General features: G+C 45.4%; 1 protein-coding gene across 3 annotated transcripts in view; it reads right to left on the bottom strand.

Annotated features, from left to right (window-relative positions):
- The window catches only part of AHDC1 (AT-hook DNA binding motif containing 1), a 280,849-nt gene extending 260,453 nt beyond the window's left edge, over positions 1-20,396 (bottom strand). For 2 of the 3 annotated variants that reach the window (XM_032227381.1, XM_032227379.1), the window contains exon 1: positions 20,249-20,396. In XM_032227381.1, coding sequence (XP_032083272.1) covers positions 20,249-20,300 — 52 coding nt within the window. In that variant the 5' untranslated portion in view covers positions 20,301-20,396. Of the gene's footprint in view, positions 1-16,689; positions 17,102-20,248 lie in introns of those variants that run through there. The other variant, XM_032227382.1, reaches the window with a different exon arrangement.
- Between the last annotated feature and the right edge of the window lie 338 nt (positions 20,397-20,734).

Raw genomic sequence — 20,734 nt, 5'->3', positions numbered from 1 at the left:
CGTAATTTTAAATCCCGCGGACCACTAATATGATCTACCTAATGACCGGCTGGGTGGGCATGGCTAGGTGGTCATGTGACTTGGTGGGTGTGGCCAACTCAATGTCACTCATGTCGAGGGGCATCTCACCAACCTCTACTTGCCCATCCCCTCCCAGCCACTCCTCGCCTGCCTCCTTAGGGCCCCAACAGGAAGCATTTGTTGGAGTTAAGCAGCCACCAGGAGAAAGAGTTGGCAAAACAACTGGCTCAGTTCAAATTGGATCTGAACGAGAAGGAGGCTCAGCAGAAGCACCACACTGAGGACTACGAGCATAGGCTTTCCAAGCAGAGGAAAGACCTGCGGGAGTGTAAGGCCGGGTACCGGCGCCTGGAGGCTCAGTGGGCTGGGATGATCAGCCAGTTCCAGGCCCTGATGCAGTCCCACTGGAACGAGGCCCTCCGGCTCTTCGCCACCAGCGGCTCTTCCCTCCAGCCTTCGCCCAAAGCCCCACACCAGGAGGCTAAAGCAGACCCCAAGTTGTAATTTCTACCCCCTCTGACTCACACAAAAAGACCCTGAAGGGGGAGACTCTCTACAGCAACACAAATGTTCATTGCACGTATCCATCCCAGGGGCCGTAGTTTGAGGACCCCAATTTAGTGCAATATAAAAATGCAAATAATTTGTCTGTGGACCCCCAAAATTTTCTCACGGACAACCAGTTGGTGACTGCTGGGTTATATTGTCTATAGTATTTATTAGATTTTAATCCCGCCTTTATTATTTTTAGTACATAATTCAAGGTGATGAATATACCTAATACATTAGTCCTCGACTTATAACAAGTGAGTCCGCAATTTCTGTTGCTAAGCGAGACAGTTGTTGAGTTTTGCCCTATTTTAGGACCTTTCTTGCCACTGTTGTTAAATGAATCACTGCAGCTATTAATTTAGTACCACGGTTGTTCAGTGAATCTGTCTCCCCCGTTCACTTTGTTTGTCGAAAGGTTTCCAAAGCTGATCCCATGACCCCAGGACGCTGCAACCGTCATAAATATGAGTCAGTTGTCCAGCATCTGAATTTTGACTCCATGACCACGGGGGATGCTGCAACGGTTCTAAGTGTGAAAAACAGTTGTCACTTGGAATGGTCACTACCATATTTTTCAGAGTATAAGACGCACTGGAGTATAAGATGCACCAAGATTTTGAAGAGGTAAATTTTTAAAAAAAGTTTTTGCACTCTGCAGATCTCCCAAACCCTCTGCATGTCTCATTTTTTGTGAAAAATGGGGCATGCAGAGAGTCTGAGAGGCCTGCAAAGTGCTCCTGGGGGCTTGGGGGCAAAAACGAGCAAAAAATGGTCCATTTTTTGCCAAAAAAAGAGCATGCATAGCCTTTAGGTCGCTTCTAGAGTGCTCCTCGGGGCTGGGGGGAGGGGAATGAGCAAAAAAACGGCCGTTTTTTTGCCCTCCCCAGCCCCTAGGAGAACTTTGCAGGCTTCCCAAACCCTCTGCACATCTATTTTTGCAAAGGGGGCAGGGTTTCGGGAGGCCAAAAATGCTGTATTCATTGTATAAGACGCACCCAGATTTTCACCCTCTTTTGGAGGGGGGGGGAAAGGTGCGTCTTCTACTCTGAAAAATACGGTAAATAAATTGTTGTAAGTCAGGCATTAGCTGTATTTGGCCCAAGTTTATACTTCGGGGGAAGTTGTGAAGGGCAGATTTCAGAAGGATGATTAGCTGATTGCAAAACATATAAGGATCGGTGTCGTTAGCATAATTTCCCAATGCCTCTTGACAAAACACCTTAGAAACATTTCATGCCACTTTCCATGCCCAGTCACCATTTCTATACTACTCGCCAACTATGAACCCCACGTGACTTCTTAATGACGGAAGCCTTTTTATAACAAGCTGACGGCTTCAGGTGTGTGCAGACGCTCAAAATGCAGACCAAGCTGGCAACACTAAAGAAAAAGCCAGTTCCTGTAGTAAGAAAGTACACTCATTTCTTATTGCACATCCTTGACTTACAACCATTCATTTAGGGTTCGTTTGAATTTACAACACAAGTGACTTACCATCGTTTCTCACATTTACCCATCAGTCCCAGCATTCCCCACAGTCATAGGATGAAAATTTGGGCCCTTGGCAACAGACACATGTTTAGGACCTTTGCAGCATCCTGGGGAGGGGCGTGTGTGTCACCTTTTGCAACCTTCCCATCTAATCTCTGACAAACAAAGTCAACTGAAGAAGGCAGATTGCGAGGCAGAGGGAGGGAGAGGGAGAAAACAATAGAGGAAACATAACAACTGTTAGGTAAGCTCCCCGTTGGGAGAGCGAGTGCGTTCAGAGAAGCGTTGTGAGAGTTGTGTTGGAGAACACACAAACCAGCATACAGAGACACTGCAGTTTAAATAGACTTTTACTTTTGTGGAAATAGAGGTATCAGTCCATCAAACAGTTCAAGTCATACACGGATAAGACAGTCAGTCATCAATGTCTTTCAGTTAAGGGATAATCCAAATAACATAGTCCATAATCATACAAACAGTCCGGTACGCAAAGTTTGCTAGCAGTTGCAAAACTTACAATAGCTCAGGGCACTTTCTAACAGCCAGCTTCCAAAACACTCAGATCAGATCAGCCCAGCATCTAACAAACAGAGAATTAACAGTCATTCTGGCTCCCTCTTATGGCCGATTGAGGAAACAGCAACCAATCACATTTTACAGTATGATTTAAAGAAACAGGTATAGCATTGTTACATGATTTATATATTGCCAACCCAACCGTTAGATTATATTCCTAACAGCAACTCACTTAAGTCTGTTATTTTTTAAAATTTTATTGACAGTATTTATTTATATAAACCATATACAGGTAGTCTTTGACTTACAACAGTTCATTTAGTGACAGTTCAAAGTTACAATGGTGCTGAGAAAAGGGACTTAGGGTCATTTTTCGCACTTACGACCATTGTAGCATCCCCATGGTACATTCGGATGCTTGACAACTAGTTCATATTTACGACAGTTGCAGCATCCCAGGGCCATGTCATCCCTTTTTGCGACCTTCTGACAAGCAAAGTCAATGGGGAAAAGCCAGATTCACTTAACAACCATGTTACTAATTTAACAACTGCAGGGATTCACTTTACAAATGTGGCAAGAAAAGTTGTAAAATGGGGCAAGGCTCGCTTAACGAATTTCTCACTCAGCAACATAAATTCTGGGCTCATTTGTGGTCGTACGTTGAAGACTACCTATATATAGCTGCCCGTCTTAAGGGCAACTTTAAAACTTATATATACCTGCCCATTTAACGTCCTTCTGCTGAATGCAGCCTTACGGCAAGAAACGGAAGTGGATTCCTAGATGATTTTGGTGGATCAGGAAGATTTCCCTGGTTTCAATTGAGAGCAGCAGCAAAAGCAACAATCTTTTTTCAGGGTGGGGGTTTCTAAGAAGCCGCAGGGTTTGTGAAAAGGAGAGAGGAGGAGGAATCTGATGTAAAATTGTATATGCAGACCTGATAGCAGGAACCAATTCTGGTGCTGCGCATTGTGTTTTACAAGATCTGCAATCCTATCGCCATCTCGGGCCTTTGGCTGGTGAAATTCTTGTATGTTCATGAAAATCAAACAAGGATCCTGCAGCCCTCAAATCTGCCCCACATCTATTCATTTATCTCTCTCCCTCCACCCTGAACATTAGGAGACCTTGGTGTCTCAAGCCTCAGAGAACAAGGACATGATGGACAGACGGATAGATCTAAGGTTATTTCTGTCACCCTGGCACTGGCGACTTTGACATTCTTGGGGATGGATACGCTGGCGGTTGTAGCAAGGAGACAGCTCTCGCTAGCCATAGAAAATCAAGATTACGACAGAAAGCACCGACATGAGGGCAGCCTCTGAGATGCAAAGTTAAGAAAGAAAAGAGGCCTCAAGGGAAGATATTAAATATTGGCTCCACTGGGGCGTGGGGTAAGAAAGTAGGAGCAGGACTGAGAGGCCTCTGGAACTTAATAGAATGACAAGAGTTGGAAGGGACCTTGGAGGTCTTCTAGTCCAACCCCCTGCTTGGGCAGAAAACCCTATACCACTCCAGACAAATGGTTATCCAACATCTTCTTTAAAACTTCCAGTGTTGGAGCATTCACAACTTCTGGAGGCAAGTTGTTCCACTGATTAATTGTTCTAATTGTCAGGAAATTTCTCCTCAGTTCTAAGTTGCTTCTCTCCTTGATTAGTTTCCACCCATTGCTTCTTGTCCTGCCCTCAGGTACTTTGGAGAATAGTTTGACTCTCTCTTCTTTGTGGCAGCTCCTGAGATATCGGAACCCTGCTATCATCTCTCTCCTAGTCTTTTCATTAAACTAGACATACCCATTTCCTGCAACCATTCTTCATATGTTTTAGCCTCCAGTCCCCTAATCATCTTTTTTGCTTTTCTCTGCACTCTTTCTAGAGTGTTTACCTTTACCTTTGATCAGCTAGTGGGGTTGCCAGCCATATGATGAGCTACACATTAGCCTGAGATTGTATCCAACATACCCTGCACTTTAGGGAGCCTTCTTATCCGGCTCCAAGGAATCTTAGATTACCTTCTAGGTTCAACTCCTGTTCCATTACCATTCACACCAAGCATTTTGGGACACCACCACACTCAAAACACAACCCAGCTTGGCAGCCCTCTAACAACTTCCTCCTGCTCTTGTTACCTCCCCCACCCCCACAACCCTTTCCAACAATTTATTTCTCCCAGGCTCCGTAATGCACACAGAGCTACCTCTGAGCTGTGCAATAGCTCTCCAGTGACCCAGGAAGCAGCTGTGACATTTCAATAGCCAGGGCAAGCTGAAGGACTGTGCCTGCCTCACTTTTCCTGGCACATTAAATGGCGGCTTTGGGAGCAGAGGGAGGCATTGTGGTCTCTCCACCAGGCCCTCCCCATAAAGGATATGTCCTTGCAGGCTTGGGCCAATGTCTCTCTCGTTGTTGCGAGTCAGGCCTGGCATTCAACCGAACAGTAGTGTTAAAAGACAGATCTCTGAGTCCCAGCAAAATCCTGATTTAATAGGATTAAAAGATGCTTGATGAAATTTCAGAAGCAACCATTCCAGTTTCACCCTGACATATAAACCAATGTTTCTCAAATGTGTTTCTCAAACTCCATTAACCTATAAACTCTGAATTTCCCAACCAGCCTCTACTTCAGAGTTTACAGATTAACAGAGTTGGAAGGGACCTTGTAGGTCATCTAGTCCAACCTTCTTTGCCCAAGGCAGGAGACCTTACACCATTCCTGACAGATGGCAGTCCAGTCTCTTCTTGAAAGCCTCCAGTGATGAAGCTGCCACAAACCCTGAATGCAACTTTTGTTCCATTAGTTGATTGTTCTCATTGTCAGAAAGTTTCTTCTTATTTCCAGGTTGAATCTCTCCTTGGTCAGTTTCCATCTGTTATTCCTTGTCTGGCCTTGAGGTGCTTTGGAAAATTAGCTTGACCCCCTTTCTCTCTGTGGCAACGCCTCAAATATTGGAACCCTGCTATCATGTCTCCCCTGGTCCTTCTCTTCACTAGACTAGCCATGCCCAGTTCCTGCAACCGTTCATCAAATTCTGGGAGTTGAAGTCCACCCATCCTGAAGTTGCCATGTTTGAGGAAAAGTTAATATTAACCATAATGCTCAAATCAATCCACAGCACTTCTTCAAAAGACAAGTAAGAGGAAATATCTTGCGCAACCGTTAAGCCCTGCTGTTTTCCAACATGGGTAAGTAAATCCCTAAGTACAGCATGTGTGTCTGCTCCAGCCAAGATACACAGGTTGGAGAAGATTAGCCTGCATGCTGACTATCCAAAAATGCCACATGGGTGGGGGGGGGGGAGAAACAGGGCAGGTGGTAGGCTTCTCAGCTACCATGGAAACATGTAAGCCTAACTCCTTATGATGGACTTGCAGCATTTGTACCATCCCTTTATCTGCTGTCTCTGTGTGTTTTTTCAGAGGTTATGAAGAAAGAACTTGCAAGTATTTTGCCTTTTATAGAATGGGATACTACAATGAGGACTAACACACTGCCAGGAAAACAGTACCAGGGAGATAATAGAAGCTTCCAATGGAACGTGGACCAACAAGTCTACAAAAGAAGATACAAGCGCTGGGAAGAGACTTGGCAGATCCCAAGTTCAACTATTTGCTTTTCTGGATACAGGTAGATAGAGCCCCCAAATTTCCCTTGCTGAGCAAGACAGTTGTTAATGGAGTTTTGCCCCACTTTGCGACCTTTCTTGCCATGGTTAAGCAAATCACAGAAGCTGTTAAGTGAATATGTGGTCACTAAGCAAATCTGCCCCCACTTGACTTTGCAAGTCAGAAGCCAGCAGGGAAGGTGACAAATGGTGATAGTATGACCCCAGGACAGTGCAACTGTCATAACAACATATGCCTGTTGCTAAGCGACCACATTTTGGTCATGTGACCTGGGAATGCTACAACAACCAGACATAAGTCAATTTTTTTCAGTGCTGTTGCAACTTCAAACAGTCACTAAACAATGACTGTAAGTCCAGGACGAGTACAGCAAAATCCTAGAGAGGCTCCACCAATCAAAAGAACATTGAATATTGCATTCAGTTTTGGTTGCCACGATGTAGAAAAGATGTGGAAACTCTAGAAAGAGGGCAGAGAAGAGCAACAAAGATGATGAGGGGACTGGAGACGAAAACATATGAAGAACGGTTGCAGGAACTGGGTATGACTAAAGAAGGACTAGGGGAGACATGAGAGCAGGGTTCCGATATCTCAGGGGTTGCCACAAAGAAGAGGGAGTCAAACTATTCTCCAAAGCACCTGAGAGCAGAACAAGAAGTGATGGGTGGAAACTAATCAAGGAGAGAAGCAACTTGGAACTGAGGAGAAATATCCTGACAGTTAGAACAATTAATCAGTGAAACAACTTGCCTCTAGAAGTTATGAATGCCCCAACACTGGAAGTCTTTAAGAAGAGATTGGATAACCATTTGTCTGAAAAGGTATAGGCAGTGATGGCGAACCTTTTTCTCACCGAGTGCCGAAAAGGTCACATGGAAATGTCGCATGCGCACCTGCTTGTCAGGGCTGGTGCTCCGGAAAAGCCAAACTTCCAGATTCTAACTCGCATGTGCACCTGACGAACAGCTGGCTGGTGCGCATGCACAGGGCAGTTTTTGGTACTACCGCGCACACGAAGGATAGCTGATCATCACGTTTGCATGCGTATCAGAAACCTGGAAGACAAACAGTCAAGGCCCCATGTGCCAGGCGACATGGCTTCTCCTGCCCCTTTGGGGGCATGTGCCATAGGTTTGCCATCACGGGTATTGGGTTTCCTACATGAGCAGGGAATTGGAGTAGAAGACCTTCAAGGTCCCTTCCAATTCTGTTATTCTATTCTATACTTCCCAGCTAGGATGAAATCATGGACCCATCTAATAACTACATTTATCTATCAAGCTACTCTACTATTCGCCAGATTTCCATGAACCAACCCATTATAATTTCCTGTGATACTTAATTTGCATTAACCTGTAAGTGTATTGCTAACACACCTTCCCAGTGGTAGATTGTCCACACATATAATCTACATGGAAGGGACGGGGAGAACTGGAGAGGGACCTTAACTCAAAACATGTCCCCTATATGCATCCGACTTTCCCAGCCTATTCAGAGATAATAAAGACCCTTCAATATTACCTTACATTTGCTGACCTGCTTTACCACAAGCCAACAACAGAACATAGGAACAAGCAATGGGCAGTCTTCCAATTCAATCTTAATTCTAATCAAGCAAAAAATTATTTTCAATAACCATGAAAAGGGGGCTAAAAACCTCTCCTTTTCTCCTTGCCAGTTCATGCAGACAAAGTGAACCAACCTTTCCTACCAATATACTTACTAATGAAGACAAATATAAGCATCCCAGGATAATGTTGCAGGATCCAATCTGGGTCGGTCACCGGGACCAGAGGTTTAATCTTCCAAGCATTCAGACTCATGCTGGAGCCCATTCCTCAGGGAAATTCTCTCTCACCAGAATGTGGTGATTAAATATCTAGTTCTGGCGACCAACGCAGATTGGATCCTGCAATATACTTAACTACTGGAATTCACCTATTCTTTTACCAAAATCATTCATAGGGGATGGTGGTTTTTCCACCTTTTTCCTTTAAAGTTTCCTCCATGCAACTGGAGTCATGTTGACCCATCCCTTTCTCTCAGAAATCCAATGACTACTTCTTTCACTGTCTTCTCTTTTTTCCCCCCAACACTCCCATAAATTAAACCCCATTTCTCACTTGGTATATCCCCTCTCCTGGGTACCAACGAAAGCTATGGCAAATCTAGAGCGCATACTAAAAAATAGAGTCATCACCCTGCCAACAAAAGTGCCTATAGTCAAGGCTATGGTTTCCCCAGTTGCAATGGATGGCTGTGAAGGTTAGACCATAAGAAAGGCTGAGCACCAAAGAATGGAGGCCTTTGAACTATGGTGCTGGAGAAGACTCCTGCGAGTCCCTTGGACTGCAAGGCCATCCAACCAGTCAGTCCTAGAGGAGAGCAACCCTGACTGCTCTTTAGAAAGCCAGATCCTGAAGAAACTCAAATACTTTGGCCACCTAATGAGAAGGAAGGACTCACTGGAGTGGAGAAGAGCCTCATGCTGGGAAAGACTGTGGGCAAAAGAAGAAGGGGATGGCAGAGATTGAGATGGCTGGATGGAGTCACCGAAGCAGTAGCTATGATCTTAAATTGACTCCAGAGGATGGTAGAGGACAGGAAGGCCTTGAGGAACGTTGTCCGTGGGGTCGTGGTGGGTTGCACACAACTTCGCAACTAACAACAACAACACCCCCTCTCCACAAACTTTTGTCTTCCCCATCATCAAACTCAGCTTATTTAACTTCTGATCTTCCTTCTGTCTACTTATTAAATTTACACTCTGCCAATCTTACTGTGGAGCAACTTGGGATGGTTTACAGCATCATAAAAAGAAAAATATAAGAACATTAAAATGTTTTTTAAAAGCTTCTAGCCAGTTATTTGGACAAGAAAGAAGGAAAGAATTACTTATTATTCTGCTTTGATGTCATAAGTTCCAAGCTATGCAAGCTGACCAAGGAACCCAAATTGCCAAATCATTAAAGGTCACAAAGATATTCCAAATTCATTTCTGGCTACCTTAACACCAACCTTTCTTACTGTGTTGTAACACCAAAATACTAAAGTTGCGACTCTCTTCATTCCGTTGCCGGAAAAATTTACATATGTCACATTAAGATGAAGTTTAACAATGCTTTATTGAAGAAGCCACTGCTGCTTGATTGAATAAACCCAGATTAAATCCAATTTGCCCAGCAAAAAAGCGCAAAAACCATGGTTTACCAGTGGCAATGGTTCAAGCCATCCAAAATGCTGAAGCGAACATATTCCATTATTGGCACTATTGTAATGTGAATTAGAGCACAGTTGTAAACCCAAATTTTGATGGCCACTAAAATGAGAAATCTCTCAATAGCCGCATTTATTCTTTGCTCCCCAATAAACAACTGTGCTCAAGTGAAGTAAGTCCCATCCAACATCTCAAACTTTTGTGATGTTCTTTTTGCATTTCAAGGGGATGGAAAGACAAGACAGGACAGTGGAAAAATCCTGGAGAAAAACAAAAATTGGGGGGGGGGAAATGAAGGCTGCCGTTGCTTACACTTCTGCTTTCAGTTTGTCATGGCAAGCTGTACCCACACAGCATCAAATGTTGCACTTGTGCAACCCACAGCTGAAACTTTTATACGTTCCCTCAGAAAATACTATTTTTATACATTCCACTGATTCATAATATGATTTTCTTTGGGTTTCAGCTTACAAAGTTCTGTAAGATGCCACCCATCCTGCTTTCATAAACCCTGGTTCATAGTAGGGTTTTTCAAAGTTGATAATGGTCGGATGAGCTCCAAGAATTCCTCATCCAGTGTACTGGGAATTGAAGTTCATATATCTGAACAGTGTCAAGTTTGGGGGGGGGGGGAGGAACCCAAGCTTATAGCAATGGAGGACAGACTGAAGTTCTTATGAGGATGGGATCCAACATGAGTCCAAAAGCTCAGAAGACTAAACCTCTGGTCCCCAGTGACCGACCCAGATTGGATCCCGAGGTTCTTATTTTACATGGGACTTCAAAACATTCCTTCATCCTTTCAGCATGGCTATTGAGAATCAGCAGCGTGACTTCCTACTATTTTCAGAAGAGAAATATACTAAAACAGAATAATCCCACCCACCCTAAAAGAAAAGATTGAATCTTCTCCCCTCCATCATCACTATCCTACCCACTGTGGCAACCTATTTTGCCCACCGTGGTTTATACTTAGCTTGTGACAGCTCAGAGAACGGTAACCTAGCCAATAAATCATGGCTAAACCAACTGTAAAATGGATGCGGTGGCTCAGTGGCTAAGACGCTGAGCTTGTCGATCAGAAAGGTTGGCAGTTTGGTGGTTCGAATCCCTAGCAGCGCGTAACGGAGTGAGCTCCTGTTACTTGTCCCAGCTTCTGCCAACCTAGCAGTTCAAAAGCACGTAAAAATGCAAGTAGAAAATTAGGAACCACCTTTGGTGGGAAGGTAACAGCATTGTGTGTGCCTTCAGCATTTAGTCGTGCTGGTCACATGACCCTTAGAGTCGGGAACGACTAGCACATATACAATATGTGAGGGGAACCTTTACCTTTACCTTTTAAACTAATTGTAACTTGTTTTTTCCACTGGGAAAAGAGATCTACCTGTTGCATTGAAGTGTTCATTTTTTCCCAATAATTTCTCTAAGGAGACCCTTCTCCTCTCTTCCTCCTGTAAGTGCCTGATGCATCCTAGTGGTCAGCCCCTGTGCTTTCTGGCTCCTTCTTCTGTCACATCAAGGGATTAAAGCCTAATCCACACATGCCATGAAAACTACCAGTGTCCCAAAATTACAGAACAGACCATTACAGAACAGACCGTGCCACTTCAGGCTCAGTGAGATCACATTCCCCCCCCCTCTGGAAAAACAAAAATAAACAGAGCAGGAAGTAAAGTCTGATGATCTCTTTTTCTCTCTACTGTGCTAGTCATTAAAAGAAAGAAAGTTAGCTGCAGGGAGTTTTACCATAAGGAAATACCCAAATATTCTGCTCAGCAGTGGCATCCTTCCCCCCACCCCTTATATGATTACCAGCACAGACAATGCTCCACTCTTCCAGCCCTCCAGATAATGGAGAGGTGTTATTTATTAGTTCCCTGCATGCCTGCTTTAAGAAGTGCTTGGCTTTCTATTTTATTTTTACTAAGGAAACACCCCAGAGGGATTTTTAACTTCTTTTTTGGTTGTTGTTGTTTAACCCCACCTGTTGATCCCATCAAGACTTCCCCTTGGGCAGCAATGTAACCAAACACCGGCTCCCATCTATCAACTAGTGGGTTACCACTGGGACTTTCTAACACAGTCAATTGCCCTTCCCATGAGAAACAGGAATGACACTCCTCGCTCATGGAAGCTCTACTATACTCAACACGACTGCAGAATCCACCTGGATTTGCACCCTGCTTCTTTCCGAGGGAGCAGGTATGTCTACCAGGGCATCAAATACCCACAATGAGCAAACAGAAGTCATTCGGAGATGCTGAGGTTGAACAAGAAGTCAGCAGTTCCCCAAAAGGTTCTTGTCAATTTGAGATGGCAAGGAGCAGCTATCTTCAAAGACCAATTTCTACCTCCGCCCTGAACTCATTTGAAGTCATATTGAAGCCACGATTTGCCAAACTGTCTTTTATTAACTAAGGTAGAACTGCCTGGATTCACACATTATCCTAAGCAGTGGTGGGTTTCCAAATTTTTTACTACCGGTTCGTTCGTGCGGTCTTGCGCGCATGCACAAAAGCATCCGGGCAGGTGGGTGGAGCCTCCTGCTGCGGCTACTACCAGTTTGCCCGATCTGGGCTGAACTGGGAGCAACTCACCTCTGATCCTAAGCTATATATTATTGTTTGCAAAACACAAACACTGAGTTTGCATGATAAACTAAGCAAAGTTGCACACTGTTGGAAGTTAAAGGCCCTTCAGAGTGTCCCAAGACAGTACAGGTTGTCCCTAACTTACAAACATTTTGTTGAGTGACTGTTCAAAGTTACAAGAGCACTGAAAAAAAGTGACTTATGGTTGTTTTTCACACTTATCACCATCACAGAATCCCCATGGTCATGTGACCAAAATTTTGGACACTGGGAAACTGATTCATATTTATGGCCACTGCAGTGTCCCAGAGTCACGTACGACCTTCTGATAAACAAAGTCAGTGGGGAAGCAAGATTCACTTAACAACTATGTAATTATCTTAAGAACCGAAGTGATTCACTTAACAATAGTGGCATGAAAGAGGGCAAACCTCACTTAACAAACACTTAAGGTAAAGGTTCACCTCGCACATAAGTGCTAGTCATTCCTGACTCTAGGGGGCGGTGCTCATCTCCATTTCAAAGCCAAAGAGCCAGCGCTATCCGAAGGCATCTCCGTGGTCATGTGGCCGGCATGACTATAAACCAAAGGTGCATGGAACGCTGTTACCTTCCCACCAAAGGTGATCCCTATTTTTCTACTTGCATATTTTGCATGCTTTTGAACTGCTAGGTTGGCAGAAGCTGGGACAAGTAACAGGAGCTCACTCCGTTACGCACCGCTAGGGATTCGAACCACTGAACTGCCGACCATTCTGATTGACAAGCTCAGCGTCTTAGTCACTGAGCCCCTGCAATGGAAATCTGGGGCTTAATTATGGTCTTAAATGGAAGACTACCTGTACAGTCCCCAGGATAAGCAGGCCCAAGGCAAGGAACCCACGTGACTTGAAATGTTCTGCTGAATTTTAACAAGTATCAGTTAATTAAAAAATAAACCTGAGACTGTATCCAGGTGAGGACACGCTGTCTGGGTAACCTATGCATTAGCCCAATGCTAAATAAATCACATTTGGGCTTGCTGCTATGTGCAAACCAGATGCTGTTTTTTCAGTCCACCAGATCTGTCAACTGAGGATACCACCACTGTTTTTGTATATGATCCAGGAGAGCAAATATACTCCTCATTGTTCCCATAACAGGACCCAGTTTTCAGACACACTATCGTACAGATATTATGGAAAGAGGGAGAGTTTGCCAAGATAGAAAAATACACTGAAGCATAATTAATACAATGAATATTGGTGTAAGCCCGATTTCCTTCACTTTGGTCTTCTGTCTCTATTTTTTCTTGTTACCATTTATTTGCTTTTTCCATAAGTTTGCCCCAAAAGGGAATCGTGTGATGGGTATGCATATCTATTAATGTTTTAATCTGGGGAAAATTCCTGGCCCAAATAATCTGAGAGATTGTAACTGTACAAATAGTCCTCAACTTACAACAGTTCGTTCAGTGACGTTCAAAGTTGCAATACAAAAAAGTGACTTATGACCAGTTTTTACATTTACGTCCATTGCAGCATCCCCATGGTCACATGATCAAGATTCAGATAGCAATAGCACTAAGACTTATATACCCTTCACAGTGCCTTACAGCCCTCTCTAAGCAATTTATAGAATCAGCGTATTGCTCCTAACAATTTGGGTCCTCATTTTACTGACCTTGGAAGGATGGGAGGCTGAGTCAACCTTGAACCTGATGAGATTTGAACTGTCGAATTGCAGGCAGCTGGCAGGCAGCAGGAGGAGCCTGCAGTACTGCACTCTAACCACTGTGCCACTTTGGCTCACAGATGTTTGACAATTGACTCATTTTTATGATGGTTGGAATGGCCTGGGGGGGTCATATGATCATCCTTTGCCACTTTCTGAAAGCAAAGTCCATGGAGGAGCCAGATTCACTTAACAATCGCAGTAAGAAATGCCGTAAAATGAGGCCAAACTGCCTTAACAGCTGTCTCACTTAGCAACAGACATTTTGGGTCTAACTGAGGTTGTGAGGACTACCTGAACATGCAAAACGGAATGCTACCATAAATGACAGCAATGGAATTGGCCCCACATCATCAACCTGATTCCACCAGAGGCTGCTGCCAAAACAAAGCCCTCTTGCAAAGGAACAGTGCAACTCCAGGAATACCTACATTTCTAGGATTTAAGAGTGATTTACTGCTGCAGAGTAGAGCAGTTCCCCTAATAGTTCAAATTCTTGAGCAAACTAATTTGATCCTCCCAATCAAGAGTTAAGTGCCAACACATTCCACACTCCCTTGTTCCAGGCAAGGTGATAGCTGATTTCAGCAGAGAAGTATGGAGAGGGAGAACGAGGTATAAGTCAGGGAATTTAAAAATACTCAGAGAAGTTTACAACCAAAATTTTTTCAATTTCTGCCCTCAAAACGATTCTATAGGGCACTGCACACCAGAATAACAAACAAGGACAGTTTTTCCCTGAATGCCATCACTCTGTTAAACAACTAATTCCCACAACACTGTCAAATTACGTACTAAGATTGTATTACTATTATTCTTCTCATCCTTCCTAGTACCTATGTCTTCCCACTTATGACTATAACCATGTACCTTGTATCTTTACAATTTATATTGTTTTGTTTTCTAGTATGATTTGATTGCTTATTAGTAACCTATGACTATCAAATATTGTTTATGTATTCTATTTTATTTTTCTTTATCTACACTGAGAGCATGTGCACCAAAGACAAATTCCTTGTGCGTCCAATCACACTTGGCCAATAAAGAATTCTATTCTATTCTATTCTATTCTATTCTAAAACCATTAAATGGTTGAAATGGCTGACTACATGATTGTGCCAGAATAAAGGTCTAATTCAGAAGACCCCATACGGATTTTCTTGTTATTAAAAGTTAGAGTGCATTATTGTTCCGGTGCCTTCAGCTGCATTGGGACTTTAATTCCCATAATTCTCAATCAGCCTGATCATTAACTGGGGATTAAAGGAGCAGCTAAAAAGCAAGTTACCTGCAAATTTTGAAGACAAACCATACAGTCTGCCCATCCACTGGGAATTATGACAGTTCTACACCAAACAGCTGGAGAACAGCAAGATGGAAATGTGACCTTAACTGCGGCCAGATCCCACTCAAACTCACTAAATTGAACATTGTTAATAGTATTGTTAACATTTCCTTAGAACATGTTGCAGTTTTAGCTAACTTTGCAAATGTTGTTTTTCTTGTTGAATTTTGTGTAAGGTAACCTGAAAACTGAAAACATCAAACTGAAAAGGTAGAAGACTAGAGTTAATCATGTAGACACAAAAATAACCAAGAACAGAATATTTAAAGAGCAAAGAACCACCCATTAAGAGCTCCAGAGAATAACAACAACAAAGTCCAGTATTCCAGGACACCATGAATGATTTCAGAAGCCTATTTAGACACTGTTCAACTCTACCCAAGTTCTCTCATCATGCTAAACCATAACACCATCTTCCTATATCTGACACAGCATGTTGCACTATCCCAAGCAATCAGGTTTACTCAACAAACCACAATTAAGCTAATTCTAACTTAGTGCAACACTTGAACCCAGGGTCTGAAAAGGCTTTCCCAGAAGGCACAGTAGAGACCTAATGCCTGTTGCCTGGCTGATGTCATCCAAATCTTTCAACAGCCCTTTTCTTCCAACAGATTCTGACCATTTCTGTTGGGAACATACGTGTAATTCACATTAAGTACAGTAACATCAGCACAAGGAACAATCCTCAGGACTGAAGGGGATGGAAGAGAAGAGCAGGATCCTTAAATCCAAAACAATAATCCAGGCTTTTAAAAAGTTTTTTAAAAAACATAGCTAAATTGTAGACCAGTATTTATCGACCTTAGCAGTTTTAAGAGATATGGACTTCAACTCTCCCAATTCCCCACAGAGCATGGCTGGCTGGAGAATTCTGGGAGTTGAAGTCTACACCTCTTAAACTTGCTAAGGTTGACAAATACTGTTGTAGATCATTGTGTCTCTAAAAGACTGTGTAGCTTCATCAGGGCTGGTAGCTTCAGAGACATGCTCTCACAAGAATTACCAAATCCAGGATTCCTTGCATACAGACAAGGGGATGGGGGGAAGTTGGTAGGAGGGGAAAACCACCACAAATAATAATCAGGGATGGTGATGCTATGTACAATAGAGCCAATTGTTTTTGAGATGCGCAAGCCCAAAACATAAGGACAAGCATCTAAGGCAGCTACACAAACAGATCCACAAATGCTTGCCTTATGTGGCTTTAAGTCTGTGTGGGACCACACAGGCAGGGTGGTATTATGCATGCAGAAAGAGGCTTGTTGCATTATAAAAATACACCCATAGTTGTACTTGGGCCGTGTATTTATATTACGCTTCTGCTTCTTTTTCTCAGCCAAAGTTTGAACAGCTACTTCAAGCCATCCCCATGGTGAAAAACGAACAATGTGAGACCTAGGTCAAGCCAACGATGCCTTAATCCTGTGTGAGGGTCTCTTGCCCCAAGAGTCATCAAAATCACACAGAACTTTCCCACCAAATCCTGGGCCACCTGTGGACACTTCTCCCCTCCAGCTGCCAAATTATTTGAGTTGGTTCTGCTCTTGCATTTTGCACCACACACCTGCATTACCCCCAACAGGACTGCCCACAGTTAGACTCACTCCTTACGTAAGTGTTCCATGCACAATCTCCTTAGACTCCTGGGGTGCGCAACAGGTTGTGAGCCAGGGAACAGCTCTGCTCAAGAGTCAGATCGCCAGCTTCTGCCTTTGCCTTTAACAGTCAGGATGCCTCCGGCCATGCTGACACAGTCACAGTTGCCCTCGAAGTAAATGGCATGCAGCCTACGTGTCACTTGACCAATCAACAGGTGACTGTGTGCTGAAGTTAAGAGAATTGCAACTGAATGTTCCACAGGAAGGAGCAAACCCCAGCGGGGTTTACTCATCACCAGCTGGAAGACAGGCCAGAAGTGTTTTTAGAACAAAATTCCCAAGACATTTGGCACTTCTCATCCCCACTCCCCAGCCTTTCTGCATTCCTTCTTAAAGCATGCAGGCAAGGCAACATGACCTAACCCACTCCTAGCGCACAGACAGAGATTGCGCTTCTGATGAGGCTGCAGGACCGGCAAGCAACCCCCCACCTCCCCCATACGAAGCAACTCCGCTTGGCATCCTTGCCCCCTGACCCCCACCCCCAGATCTGAACCTCCCTGTGGGCTCCAAGGTGGCAGCACTAGAGAGCCTCTGTTTCTACTTGGCTGATGTGCACTATTAATAGATGCTTACCATTCTCTCCCAGATCGTTCCTCAGCAGAAATAAACCACTCCCAGGTCCCCAAAGCCTCCCTCCCAGGCAGGAAGGGCGAGGACTCCAGCCAGACAGGCCCCTCCAGGCTGCCCATAACCTTCTCCACGTTTCCATCTGCTCGCTTGCATCTGCCAGACACAAGTTTCCAAGTGTGTCCTTGCTTCAGCCTCCCTCCCCCCCCCCCCCCGCCCACAACCTCCCACACAACTCCAGCAGGGCTCTTAAGCTGCAATCTGCAACCACCGCTAGGAAATCCTGTCACAGTTGGGGTGGGGGCTGCCTGCTCTCACCAACTCCTGCAGTGTGTATAAGTGGCCGGCCTGCCTTCCCACTGCATCAGGCTGGGCAAGAGCATTCTGTCCTGGGGTGCACCACTGTTGAAAGGAGAAAAGGAAGCCCGGTGATTTTTTAAAATAACCCTTTTGAGGAACAGCCTGGCACACACAAGCCACAGGGGCACCTAAGAGGGAACCTAACCTCAACCTTTCGCTTCCTTCAGCCTGCCCAAGTGCCAACGCACAGCCCAGCGCACTTCAAAAGCTGCCTGATACTCTACTAGTTCAGTCTCGCCCAGCCTTCTGTCTGATAGGAGCTGCTATTTGAGATCCTTGTAATGGGAGATACCCAGCACCGAACTAGGGCCCTTCTTCATGGAAAGCATGTGTTCTGCCAAGAGTTACAGAGCCCCCTCCCAGGAGATGTTTCTGGGCATACACTGTAAGGAGAGACGCTAGAACTCATGAAAGCGAACGGCATATCAATATTAAACCCAAACATCAGGTTCCTTTTACACACACACACACACACACACACACACACACACAACTCCTTGAGAATCTAGCTCTTACCTTCTGGTTCCCATCTCTGAAAAGAATGCTCTATGGTCCATTCACAAGCCCAGCCAAAGGAGAGTTTCCGAGATTCAGAAGCCAAGCATTCTTGCTTTCTCTCCTTCCCTCTCTCCCTCCCTCTCTCCCTCCCTCTCTCTCTCTCTCCCCTTACTGAAACTTTTCCTGCGCAAAAGTGTGTCAACAGATCTCAAGGAAGAAAAGCTCAGAGGTTTAAGGCAAGTAGCACCCAGAGCACCTCTCCTCAGCCAAAGTGTTCCTGCTAATTTATTCCTGTATGAGTCTGTAATGTTTTGATTCCTCTTCCTCTTATCGGCTTGTCAAACCAGATTCGGATCAGAAGCCAGAGGGGGTTTGGGGGAAGGGGGAGAGCCACCCCATGAAAGAGCATTGGAAAGTGGGTTTTTTTAAAAAAAAAAAATCATCTAAGCATTTCCAAAAGGGCCTCCACGTGGGAGCAGCACAAGACACCTTGTGCCATCACTAAGATGGGAACAATCAATGCTGCCACCCGATGCCTACTTCCCTAGGGGTAAGTAAGGTTGAGGTCAGATAAGACCAGAGTATAAACATGTCCAATGCGATACCTTTAAAAAGGAGGATGGGAAGCTTCTTTAGGGCCAGAATCTGGAAAACATTGCTTTGCAGGAGTGCTTCCCCTCTGCTATACCTAAACTGCCCTGCAAGGTGATGATTCCTTCTACAATCTAACCATTGAACCTTCTTTTTTGGCGGGGGGGGGGGGAACCAACTCAAAGGTGTGTGGAAGGGGACTGACTTCGGCTGCAACCTGGAGCATCCTGACTGGCAAGTAAGGCCCACTGGAAACATGATGAAGCTTGTCCTTGAGTAACCAAACCCAATTTCCTCAGGGAAGCTTTTAGACACACACCATTTGTCTGAAAGGCAGGTGGGGGGGCACACTCTGGTGCCACCCTCCACTGGTTTTCCTATACCACAAAAACTCCCAGCTCCCCACCTTTTCTAAGGGATAAAAGCCGCCTGGCTAGTGTCACTCAACACTTTTTCCACTAAGGAGGGGGGAGGGAGAGATGAAAGACACAAAAAATCCCCGTTTCTCCTCTTGCCACCTCTCTTCATTGGCCTGGGGGACTGTCATGCCATAGGCTCAAACACCCCCCCCCCGTCCTTCAGCTTGCCAACAGACAGACAACAACCCCCCCCCCCTCTTCCCAGGACCACAGACCTGTTTTGCAAGCTCCGCTGCTCGCTCCTCCGTCCGTTTGCAAGAAGGCTACCTCGAGACCCCTTTCCTTCTTTCTTCCACCCCTCCCTCCCTCCCCTCTCTTTCTCAAGCCACATTCACAATGCCTTGGGGAGGAGGTGGAGGGGGGCTGAGAGGAAACTCTTTAAGAGGAGAGTTCACCCCTTTCCCAAGGAAGGTTCTGCAGGGCGCTTCCGTTCCTAATCGCGCCTCCTCTCCTGCCAGCCCCACATGCTGAAATAATAAAGGTTTGTTTGCCTGCGAAAAAGCGCGCCTGTGCTCGCTTCTCTCTCCCCCCCCCGCCCCACTCCACTCCCCGGGCGCAACTCCTTCCCCTTTCAAAGCATCGCCTCCTCCTCCTACCCCCCCCACCTCCGCCTCTCAACTCTGTACTCACCCCCCCTCCCCACACCCCCGCCGGTAAACAGATCCGCTTACTCCGTGGCTTCTCCGGCGCGCGCACACGCCCGCACTCCCTCACACACATGCAGGCGCGCGCGCCCAGCGCCCTTCTGCTCGCGCGTCCCCGAACTGCATGTGCGAAGTCAGATTAATGTTTACACCTAAAGCGATTTCGGGAGCGATTTTAAGAAGCGGCAGCGCCAAGGGGACCGCGGGGGATGAGTGGGAGGGGGAGGAGGAGGGGAGGCGGCAGGGAGAGAGGGAGGAAAGAAAGTGGCGGCTGACAATCCGCATATTGCAAAAAAAAAAAAAAAAGAGGGTGATGGAGAATAACCGAAGGGGAGAGAGAGAGAGACAGAGACAGAGAGAGAAGGGAAAAAATAAAAAAAAGAAATTATCACCTTTTTTTTTGTTTGCGCGCGCGCTTCAACTGTCTTACCTCCAGCTGCCAAGGCTTTGCTTACACTGGTCGAGACAAAAGGCTGGTTCATACGGATTAGTTGTTGGGATTTTGTGTGTGTGTATGTGTGTGTGTCAAAAAAATAAAATAAAAATCAAGCATTCGCCTCTTTCTCTCCACCCACCATCCTTCTTCCGAATCCCGCTGCTACTTCGCTGCCCACACGCAACCCCTCCGAGCGGAGGAGGAGGAGTGGACTTCTGCTCCCCCCCAAACCTCCCTCCCCACCCTTCCCGAAAAGGTTAGAGAGGAGCGGAGTGCAGAGGGACCCGGGGGGAGGGGGGGAGGGAGAGGGAGGCGGAAACCGAAGGCACAGAGCAACTCGGCTGGGAAAAGAAAATTGGGTAGCCATCCAACGTCCTGGGGTCGCGGGGAGGGAAAAAAGCCAGAAAAGAAACGGGGAAAGAGCTTGGCACCAGCCAAATCCAACCCCCCCGCCCACCCCTTCTGGAAAGATTTGGCCGG

This window comes from Thamnophis elegans, chromosome 12, assembly GCF_009769535.1.
Source record: "Thamnophis elegans isolate rThaEle1 chromosome 12, rThaEle1.pri, whole genome shotgun sequence".
In the NCBI taxonomy this organism is placed as follows: domain Eukaryota; kingdom Metazoa; phylum Chordata; class Lepidosauria; order Squamata; family Colubridae; genus Thamnophis; species Thamnophis elegans.
Note: the sequence above shows the minus strand (reverse complement) of the source record. Positions and strands in the feature narration are given on the sequence as shown.